The following is a 12,038-nucleotide window of genomic DNA, read 5'->3' as shown; positions in this document are numbered from 1 at the left end:
ATGGTTCGACTTAAAAAGTCAGACGCATAAACATTTTTTTTCTCTTTCATTTTTGCGAAATAGAGTGCGTGCAATATTTTAGAAACGCGGAAAAATATAAAAGGGCAACGTAATTTAATCTGAAATATTACGCCAACCATAATGCAGAAAAGCTCTTGGAGTAAACTTTTTTTTTTCGATAAATCTTTTTGACAAATCGCACTGCAAGGTCCGTCATAAAATATAATATCAAAATGGATTACTTGAAATTTACTGTCGGCTGAGTTATGACAAAATAATGTTGCACAAAATTACTCGCAAACGGTATTCAAAAATCTGAATCCGAGTATGTATAGATTTGCTAGTTGTACTTACTTTTACAAGTATTCTATGCTTATAATTATTTGGAAAATTGCATTGCTTACAACCTAATCCAAAGGACCACCGATTGTATTAACTACAAATAAGTTGATTGTATTGACATTTATTATAAATAAATAATCTTTAAATATTGCCTATATTTGGCTCCTTAAAGCGTCCATAAAATATTATTATATTTTAGCTTCGATGCGTAGCTCAGAAGGTATTGGTTTTATAATGATGTGTTTTTTTCTTTGTCCGTAGACAAGATAACTTTTTTTCTATGGACCGAATTATTCGTGTAGCACCTCTATAAGACCAAATTCGTACGCAGATGGTAATTTTTGTGGGTTTAAATTAGAAAAAGCCAACTCGTTAGTTTGTGGCTTGGGGCCAGAGGAACGACTTCGTCGTTGCTAGTCTCATTTTTTAAAGAGAACGGTCTAGCAGTCGATGAATTACGTAAGATATGTCTTTTAGTTAAGGGACACATTATATACAATCAATTTTCCACTTATGGAAAAGTAATATTTAAACAACAATATCTTAATTATTTATTACCTATGTTTGTTCGCCTACAATTTATAAACCACCCCATTAAAGCAAAATTAAAATACATATAATAAAATAATTATTTACAAATATTTATAGAAATATTCAGGTATTGTTTTTCTTAGTACCACCGTTGTGTTTTTTTAATAATAAAATAATATGTCAAAAATGTTATCTATTAACATTTTTGTTTAAGATGAATTATTAGATTATTAAATATAAAAATAAGATTATTCTTAGACTTTATTTGGCTATATAAATTAGTGCAGTAAGAACAAAAGTGTAATGTAACTATTATATTAGGTATATTATAATTGATAATGTTGATTGAAATACATACAAAATCACCTGTAAAGTATTTTGACATATTATTCAGTGTTGCTTTTATCTATTTCAATAGTTCGTTTAACGGTATGAATTAAAACTTTACTAACCCCATACATATACATAGCGATAATAATAATAACAATAATAATAATAATAATAGTTTAAGTTTAGCAATTAAAAGTACCTACGTGGAAAAGATGCTCCTTATTACTTATTGTTACTTACATTTTTGTTTGTTTCATTCTTATCTTAAATAGAATCGTGGCTTTATAGGATCAGGCAAATATTAAAAATATAATTTATTTGCATACGGTATTTTCTATATCTTTATTGTTATGAAAACAAAAGTATTACTGAAAATATGGTAGTGTTCTGAATTATATCTATTAATTATCGTTTACTATTTATGAATATCAATATTGTAAATTCCCAAAATTACAGACGTGTTGAAGTAATTTTCTAATTTATAACTTATGTAGGTATATATCTTTGAGATTTTGTTTTAAATGTTAATATATATTTATAAAATATATTTAATTATAATATTATAATAGTTGAGCTCCTTAGAATTGTTTGGTTATTTTTCTAAAATTACGTGAGGGTATTGTAGCATACATAACGCCTTAACTTTTTATACTCTGTGTATCGCGTTAAAATTAAAACTATTAATTTCCAAAGCATTTTTCCGTCAACTGTTAATTGATAAATCTGGATTTATCAATTCTGGTTAATCCAGACTTCTGAAATCTGGTTATTTCCATCTTTAGTAGATATATTTTTAATTGTGTTTCTTTTTAATTACTGTCATACAAATGTTTTACGATTATGATATTTGTTTGTTAAAACTGTCTCGTTTGTTAACTTTTTGCACATTTTTAATTACCCCTTGGAAATAATAATTGTTTTACAGCCAGTTCTAAAAAAAAAAATTTCTGAAATGTATAGAATGGTGGCTTTTCAAAACTCGTTTGGATCATTACTTTTTAATTATTCAAATAGACAAAAAATACAACTTCTAACTTTTTTCGTTTTCGAGTAGTAAACAAACATGTTAAAGTAATAAATATTATTATATAAAGGGCATAACAATTACTTTAGAAAAAAAAATATTATTATAACAACAATTTATTTGTTTAGGGGAAAAAAATAGTGCAAAGAGTAAATCCTCGTGGGACGTGCATTCCGGATAAATAAATAAAATCAGGATAATGGCCTCTGCGACGTTAAACCGCCCACGCAAAACCACGCATAGTTGCTGTGCATGATTTTAATGTTTTATACTTTGCACTTTGAAGTTGGGAAATTGGCAAATCACACATTTCCAACGATTAGTTGTGTGGCACAACAATGGGCACCACCTACCTGTGCCTACACGCGAGCGGGTTATTTATCGTCTACACGCGGCAAAGTCCCATTTAATGTTTTCAGTGCGATCGAAACGCCTTTATATCCAAACACTTAACTTGTTGTTTTATTTTTTAGCTTCGAAAAAAGTAAGGGCACATTTAAAATTAAACAAACACTATAACAATCACTATAACCGTCGACTTAATATTTTTTTTTCCATTTTTCCCATGTGATCAACTGCATCCATCGAGCGCCCTTATGGTTTGCATTATACCGCATCCGACGTTATTGTTGGTAAAGTCCGGGAAGTTGCTCTCCAACACCATCATACGGTTTCGCTCGTAGTCGACCATCACTTGTGTGGCCAAGAGACATGAATCGGGCCGGTAGACGAGGACAAAGTTGTCAGAGTTAAAAGGTTTACCCACGTCCCATTTGTAAATGTCTGACGCCCCGCCGTACCTGAAGAACATCGACGTGCCGCCGTCCACGCCCAAAATCACCTGAAACAAAATAACCATACACAGTAAACGCAATGGGCTCGGGTAAACTTGCCAGCTCTCTGTTTGCGGTTAATTGAGAATCTTAAAATAATTAAAAGGCGAGCGCGGTCTGAGGATAAAGCCGAGGTAATCCCCGTGAACCCCGTCTGTTCGTCGACAGTAAGCTTATTAAGGCAAAGGATGGAGACGGAAAGAGAAATTCGGGCTTCTTACAATGTATAATCCCGTGTTGCCGTTTTAATACATATTTTTCGCACACCAACGAGCGATTATTCGCGGTTTCCTCGGAAGGTCCTTTTGACTTTATTATAATATTATGCTATAAATACACGAAACCGTTTCACGCCGTTTGGTCACATGAAGTGGGGTACACAATGGCCGGCGTTATAGCTTTTTACCGAAGACAGGGTTCGGGAAAACTGCACAGTGTTAGTGAGTTGCGGCCCAATCCCTAAATCAAGTACGAATTTCGGCCCGGGTTTATGGGAGAGACGTATGAGTTGCAACCCGGTTAGGCCACATAATAATTACCACTTCATATCAGCCTATTAGCGTTACCCAGGAGTCACTACGGGTAGGTTGAAAATGAGTTGTCTCCCAAAAATATGTTTTTTAGTAAATTTTTTAAAATTATGTTATTGGCTGATGAGCGGTTCTGTTGTTCATTTTTTTAGTTTTTTTCACATTACTAGTTTGGCAAAAATTTAAAACTTACTAAAAATGTTGACTGGTCGATAACCAGTCTTGAATAATTATTTTTATTGTTAATAAATATTAAAGCTAAGGACGGGAAGAGTGAGATGTAGTATTATTTTTATCTGTGTGCATTATACAACCGCACTTCTCCTCCCGTCCTAATTTTTACACTATAATAACTTTAAAAATAACAAGATCAGATAATATAAAAAAAAAAACTAAAAATAAAAATTTAAAACTAATTAAATCCTATAAGATATTGAGTGGATCTCTTTAAAAAAAAATCATCCTGTGTATAGAATTTGATATTTTCAAAAATTTAACTTTATAGGATACGGGCCACAACTCATACGTCCACCGAAAATTGACGGGCTCCAATTCATCGGTCACCGACATCGTAAACAACATCTTGGGTCACAACTCACCTACAGCCAACCTGCATACGTCTTAAATGTAAATGATTGGTAATTACCATTTTGTCGGATTTCGGCCCCATGTCTAAGATTTTGCCAGCGGATCCGGATCTCAGGTATTCTGTCCTCACGGTGAACACTCGGGTACCGGACAGATAGGTGACGATAAGCGCCGAAGGACCGCATTCGCTCCGCATCAGTGCTATGTAGAGCACGTCCCTTTTACTGCAGCCGGCCGTGATCGCCTTGGGTAACACCACCCTAGTGCCCTTATTTTCCGCCACGTCGAACACGATCAGAGCCCTGTTGGCCGCGTCCGACACGTACACGAAGCACTTGCCGCAGGAGCCGTAATCGACCACCAAATACTGCAAACGACTCATGGGGGTCGTCAGACAAGTCAGGTCGATCTTCTTGAGCAGCTGCAAAACGTTTAACGGATCATCAATCGGTTGGTTCAATTAGTTTCGGAGAGGCCCACAGTAACGTATAATATACCCCTAATTATTATACCCCTAATTGTTTGTCTCCCGACAATCCTATACGTCTTTTTACTATCGTATGCGTTGCCTACAACGAAAAAAGGTACTGTGTAGTGCATTACTAAAATCCGGTGACAATAAAAATGTATAGCTACCGAAATGAAACGAGCCGGAACTGTGGAAAGTATTTTATAAACTATCCATTGTTTTGCTGGGATGGAACATTGAAAAACGCTCAAGTGAAAAATGACGTTTGCCGTTTTCAACAGCTTAAAAGAATACGATTTCGATAAATTAAAACCGAGTATTCATTACATCTCGAATCAGATACCCGTTTCGTTTAACGGCCGCGATTAACTAGTAACTGGCGGGGAAACTGTTTAAATTACCCGTCGTACTTAAATGAAAAACCTTCGCTTTTTATCCGCAATTTCCTTTTTCGATTATCTCGCCTTAGAAATATCGAGAATACCTACTTAATGTATTCAATTGCCAAAATGATTTTAATTTTATCGCTCTTATCGCACGTTTCGAGAAACGTCCCGAACATAATACTATTAGATTGCACGGTCGCTGTTTGTGTAAACGGATCCCGATTACCTACTACTGTAAGGTTACTGCAGTTCTACAGATAAAATGGAATACTCCGTTGAGCTTATATATTTTGAAGGGACTAGCGATAGCGTGCAGACGGTCGAGGGTTTAGTTTCGGTCGATTGAATAATGTAATCTTGTAGGTACCCAAAGCTAGGGCTGATAGGTTTTACAGTTTGTCTTGTGGCATTGTGGTTGGGTACGTGCCGTGGCGGGCAAGGAAACGGCCGCAGGATTTACTATACAGGATTACCGTGCCGTACAAATTGATCCCACGACCTCCTTTCACTGCAATCGCTCATCGCGCCGTTCGATACAGCAGATACTGACCAGTTTTATCCGCACCCATACCAGCTACGGCAAGTGAGATGTGAAACTCTGTGTGTCTTTTGTGAACGATCAGAACGTTATTAACGATTGTAAAACGTCGTTTTCACGTATAAGATTAAACTTGGAAGGCAGTACAACAACACATACGACAGCTATTGCTCAAACTACAAAATCTAGATCAGTGGTCGTTAGAGAATTTAACGTCATCGACGTCGGTTTTTTTTCCTCTATGGTATGACTTGTTTTATGCCGTTTCACTTATTATATTTTTTAATAACAATATTAATATGTTTTTAACGTTCGTGCGATCGTTTCACAAACATTTTTTTCTCTTGGAATAGAACTTAAGCCTCGGGGCTTACCTTTCCGGTGCATAAGGAAAAAGCCCATATGGTAGGCGGACCAGTTCTCTGAGGGCAACTGTCCAGTGTGTAGATAATACCCGTATCCAATACCCAAAGTACGTCTTGGCAGTCGATGAACAGGTCGACGGCGTTTTGGATTTCATTGGCTTTGCCCTCTAGTTGGAAATTTAGGGAAGGATACGGTACCAGCTTTGCTTGACACGTGTTGAGTGTCAGGCAAGTCTTCGCCAAAGTACTCGCCACACCTGACTTGAACCTACGACCCACATAATTTCAAAGAAGGACTCGTCATGATTTATTAAATATATTATTAGCTTAAGGTTGTGGCCTAGCTCGTAGGTGTCCAACAACGGTATTGACACTCACCTGGGCAGTGCCAAGTACACTTCGTCTCGGTAGATCTGCGCTCTCAAGGCAATGGCATTTTTCGAAATGTATTTGCCGCTGTCTTTTAGCATCTGGTCCACCTCGGAACACCCAAAATCAACGTCAGCACCAGTCCAAGTAACCCGGTCGTATCGCTGTGAACAACTGCAATTGTACATGGCACGTGCTGCACCACACACGAGCATCAACATGACTAACTGTAGCCCGCTTCTTGTCTCTGACAAAATAAAACGCGGCACTTAAAATTGTAATACTTAACGGTGGTTTGTTTTTAATTGGTTGATCATATACTTACCGACCATAGTAAGGCTTGGGGCGAAATAAGCGAAAAATCTTCCAAATGCCGTGATCCTCTTCAGATTAAATGGAAAGATGTTTCACCGACAAAACCCTTGGTATTACAAACGACCGTTACAAGTACGCACTGAAAACCGCAGACGATGCATTTATATAAGACTTAATTATTCGGTTTAATACGTGTCATTTACAGTGTTTATAAAATCATATAGGCTTTTTTTATAAGCGAGACCTTCGATTTTTTGCTATAGTTGATTTTACTTTTTTTTACATTTTCCAAGTTGGCCTTCGGGCTTTATAAAACGTGAAAACATCACACACGGCTGAATAAAAAAAAGTAGGACATTGAACGGTGTCGCGTCGGGGCGATCACCGGTTAGTAGAATTTATGAAGCACCATGCTAGAAAATACAGTAAAATCACTTAAAAACGCTCCGATGCAAATTTTACAATGGTGAAAAGTAAAAATATTTACAGCTTAAGATTTTGGAAGTTGTATATAAATTATAAACTCTAAAAGGTGTACACAATTGTTCTGCCCTTAAACTGAGCAGAGAAAAAAAATGTGAACCTATTTTTGGGGTGAGGGTAAAGCTTTTTTCCTGGTGATTTACATTTACTTTACTGTCCAGAAAGAACATTTATAATATATTCTTTAAGAAAAAAGTAAATAATATTTTTTTAAATCATTGTGTCAAGTAAACATTATAAAAATCTGTTAAAATTAAAAATTGATTTTCTCTTTTTAGAAAATATAAGGTGGACTTTATTATCCCCCATGTTTAGATTATACACTTGAGCTTTTATAAACGATATTTGATTTATATTCTGTGTATGTTAAAAAATCGGTTCTGTGGATAAAAAACCGTGAGCCCAAACAGTAAACATATAAAAAAAAATATCCTTGTTAAACCAATAAACCTTCTCAGCACGTCAAAATCTAAAAATTGATGCTTTATGTACACATGAAAATGTGATAAACAAACAACAAAAGAATCGGGTAATTTATTTTGAATTAAAAAAAAAACGTCAAAACGAGTATGGTTTAAATTGGATAATGAAATCTGGCGTCCAGAACACCCGAATTTTTTAACGCCCAAATCATAAGTCAAATAAACCATTTACTATTTTCAAATGATGTATAAAGGACTATGGTTTTCCTGGCTATTGTGCATAATATATTATACAGGGTGTCGTTACCCTGACTGATAGTTTTAAGTATAAACAGCCCGAGGATATATCCATGATGCATTGATTTTTGACTATATATATATATATATATATATTTATGTAGGTATATGGTTTAAACCCTAATTATTATTCTGTTGTGTACTTTTCACTCGGAAAAGACAATTTAGATATCTGAGACAATATAAAAACTCAAACAGTTTACTATTTATGTTATATTGCGTATAATCCTTACAGGTTCTATGTTAATTCTTTATAAGGAGTTTATTGTTTAATTATACAAGGAATAACGTAATATGTACACAGTACATCATTGGATATTAATATTTAACAGTAATATACAGTAAAAGTAAAATTGTTTCGTTTTCTGTAATAATAAAAACAACTTTTTAAAGGCCCTAAGGTATTTTTTTTATTTTTAAAGGGGTGGGAGCTAACTGCTAACTTATGCAACAGTGTCACTGTTGCGACTTTTTACGGCCTGCTTTATTTAAGGTTTTATTTTCCGTCGAGCACTTTCTAAAACTTCAAAAAAGGATGACATACGTCATATCTGCACGAATGACACGAGAGAAACAACGTGGTAAGCGCATGGAATCCAAAAAAAAACCACAATAAGTTCAGTATTGACCATTATGTAAGCAGTTGGTGCATAATAATCGACCGAGACCTTATTGAGCTGCCTGCGCTTGGTTGTTGATCTTCACGTTATTGGCCATTAACGTTTACCAGTTATTATACCTTACTCAGTGATTATTATATATTTTATATAAATATTATATATATATATATATATATATAATGTGATTGTGAGTACCCGGCAAACACGTCTACGGCGGCCGTTTAATACCGTATTTAATACCGCTTAAAGGCACTATTAAATGTGCGTGTGCGTTCTTAAGTATACGATTATTCCGTGTATTTGTATATTGTTGTTAATTTCTACGTCTCGATGATGTACGGACCGGACGTGTCGGTCCAGCAGACACGCCGTTACATCATATAACAATAATAAAATACGTTATACTACTGTATGTCTGTATATTTTTATCTCGGCTGGGACGTTTACCTATTTCAAAACTGTGCGCCGGCTCGGGTAAACGTACGGCGGAAGCGAGCGAAAGTTCACGTTTCTAATCCAAAAACGATCTTTATTCGCGGTATAACGTTTACAGACGTGTACTCAGGTATCCGGATGTTAAGCAATAGTCAGCAAACATACACACATTACACATACACACAAACGTATGGTAGAGTTGCGGTAGAACCGGTTTTGATCGAAACCGAGCGCATTTTTTAAAATTTTATTTGTTGTGCGGGTATCAAAATATTATCGACAAGCGCCGGTTTGCGTAACGCATGTGAGTTAAAACAATTCTCATTATACGGCTACATCTATGACGTTAACGGGGGTACAATGCATAATAATATTTGTTGTAATAATTGTTGTAAGCGCGTCACATCGTGTCAATCACAAACGCGTCAGCCTCCGGGGAACAGTAAAAAAGGATAATAGCTCAGAAATTTCGGATTTCGAGAATGCTACTCTGTGTTTTGCATACGAATGGAGTTAATGCAAATCAAGTTATTCCGTGATAGTAACGAAAGAAATGTACATTTCATTTTGTTTTGTAACGTCTTAATTTTGTTTATGTTTGAACTTTTCCCCACTGACCAATAATTATCAAGTGTAAAATTAAGAAATTATGAATATTTTTGACACAGGATATTTATAAAAACTTTTTTTAAATAACAAATAAGCATGTACATTTTACAAAAAAAAAATAGTTTTATAATATAGTTAATTTGTCAAATTATCAAAATATTTTTGTATCATTTTAATAAATGCTACAATTAAATTTATTAATACTGTACTTAAAAATTTAAATAACAATACTTATCGTCTCTGCAAACATTACACTATTATTGTATTCTAATTAATAATTTTATACTGTTAAAAAAATAAAACAATTATCGCTAAACAAAATAAGCCTCAATCAGTTGTATTTTGTTTAGCATATAGTAAACAGTATTCTTAACTCAACAAAAGATTTTATCGGTTTTATTAAAAATATATTTTTCTAAATTAATAACTAGTTTATTCAAACTTATATTGATAAAGATTTTCTCAATTTTTATTGGATTTACTAGAAGATTTGTTTTAGTGTAACTAAAATGGAAAAATTGTAATTGTATTTATTAAATAAATACTTTAAGATCCTCATTTGTTTGAAGTTATCCTACTTAGCTTTTTGATAAATTACTTAATACAAATATTGATCGGCAGATTAATGAGCAAAAATATCAAAATGAAGTATAAAAGAGTAGGTGAATGAAATAAACATACATTTATTTACCTTCAATTTGAGTATTTTATTTAAAAGTTACAATTGACAAGCGCAGTATCATTAAAAGTTGTCCTAAGTATTTATCCGGCTCTATATCGACTTGATTTTCTCGTTAAAATATCATGCGTATTAATTGGCTTAAGGAGCTTATGCCATGACTTGCAACTACATCTCGTTAAAATGATGTAATATTAAGAGGCAACAAAGTGCAAATTGATACAATAATTTTGTACATGTATGTGTTATCATGAGGTATTTGTCTTATAATAAAAATCATTTTTAATTAACACAAATGTTAATCATTTATAACATCTGGAAATATTTATTCAGCAGCATTATACACTTCAAACGTATCTCTGAATTACTTTATCAATTGTTTTGTATATTTGAAAATAAAAACATTTGAGTAGTTACATTTATTTTTTTGTTATTATGCGATTCAATACCGCAAAACACTATAGTGATAAATATTTTATGTTGGATTCTTGAATGTTTAATATCTTAGATAACGATTTTGAAAACTCGTGTGACCTATTTTGAATAAAGGTCGGGGATTAATTAATAATGGAAGGTTTTATCGTTGGTTAGTTTTCGGTTGGCATAGCTATGTTTTAGACTGATGTGAAATATATATTTTATTTATCGACAAAACTTTTGCACAAACGTAAATGCGAAGTTTAAGCGGCTGAAAATACATCTTTTGTGTGCGTGCCTACGAGCCTAAAATTTTAAAACGTATTTGCTTTTCTTTAGACTGCACGGTAAAAGACATATATAATATATTATGTCACCGTGAACACTTAAATAAATGTATTCCTGTGCGCGCGCGTGTGTGTGTGTGTGTGTAATTGCTTACCTACACTAATATAAATGTTCAACTGTATGTAACGGATAATCGGTCAGACTACAGGTATATATTATAAGTAGTTCAAATTGATTAAACTTAAAAAAAAAAATATTTGAAAATATAATAAAGTTATAATAAATTTTGTCTCGATTATGTCAGTGGAAGGGTAAATATGCATTCCAGCAGTAAAAACAAAATTATAAAATATGATATCATAATAGATTATTGTTGTTATTATATTTGTATTCGTTTTTTAATGTATCATATTCGGTTTCGAGATCAAAATTCAGATATACTTTTACTTATTTACATATTCTTTATCCTCCGGCGGTCGACTGCGTGACATATTATTATGCATTATGTATTATGGTTAATCGTTTTTAATGTAATATAATATTTTATTATTTACCTTTATGCAAGATCAGCGCCCAGTAAGAGGTAGTCCAATTATATATTTATATATATGGGCGCGAAGGTCGTGACCTACCAAAACGTTTATTATTCAATAGTCCGATCGCCGAGCGTACCGCTATTAATCGCCGTTAACGGTTGATAAGTGCAATCGACCGGTAGAGCCCATACAAATTTGGCCTCCTGTCCCAGTTAACGGCTGGACAGCTGTTACGGCCCGTTTAAAGTATGGTTTTTATTGTTAAACATAGCCTCGTTTAGGTGGGTTGTCAGTTAACACAAATTGTCAGGTATATTTGGACAAGTGAGTCATGGGAGTTGTGCGTTATCAAATAAGGAAACATCCCCGGGACAATTAACGGAAATATGGCCTAACCGGATTGTTTTTAACTTATATATTACATTCGACCGTTGCCAGCAGCCGGATGAGAGATTATCACCGTCTAGACCTCGACAAAATAAAAGCCAAAACGAAAAACCCTATTGCTTTTCGGCATTGTCTGTATTGCGATTATTCTTAAAGTATATAGACAAAGGAACAGCGCCCTTAGGCCTTAGCCCACACCACCTAAAGCGATGTGGTGTGGCGTACGTCTGTGTATAAGTTTCGGT

The 12,038-nt window shown here is 34.1% G+C and overlaps 1 protein-coding gene across 1 annotated transcript; it reads right to left on the bottom strand.

The window, feature by feature from the left end:
- Positions 1-2,724: 2,724 nt before the first annotated feature.
- On the bottom strand, positions 2,725-6,739 carry LOC126840890 (protein yellow). The gene is made up of 5 exons (XM_050576880.1): positions 6,631-6,739; positions 6,315-6,552; positions 5,946-6,204; positions 4,237-4,599; positions 2,725-3,068 (listed from the first exon to the last, which is right to left on the bottom strand). The coding sequence occupies exons 1-5, from the start codon at positions 6,635-6,637 to the stop codon at positions 2,799-2,801; spliced, it is 1,137 nt and encodes a 378-aa protein (XP_050432837.1). The 5' UTR covers positions 6,638-6,739; the 3' UTR covers positions 2,725-2,798.
- Positions 6,740-12,038: the final 5,299 nt, after the last annotated feature.

Source organism: Adelges cooleyi, unplaced genomic scaffold, assembly GCF_023614345.1.
Source record: "Adelges cooleyi isolate 19-005CV unplaced genomic scaffold, UGA_ACOO_1.1 ACOO_flye_CR_arks_rails_tigmint_CR_PRNA_376, whole genome shotgun sequence".
Lineage (NCBI taxonomy): Eukaryota > Metazoa > Arthropoda > Insecta > Hemiptera > Adelgidae > Adelges > Adelges cooleyi.
This window is presented reverse-complemented; position numbering and strand designations above follow the sequence as displayed.

Bases quoted from the DNA above. Each gene is read 5' to 3' on its own strand.
- LOC126840890 (XM_050576880.1), bottom strand. The intron at 4,600-5,945 runs GTAAGCCCCGAG...AACGTTTTGCAG, and splicing joins TTTCCTTATGCACCGGAAAG to CTGCTCAAGAAGATCGACCT. The intron at 3,069-4,236 runs GTAATTACCAAT...ATTTTGTTTCAG, and splicing joins GGCCGAAATCCGACAAAATG to GTGATTTTGGGCGTGGACGG.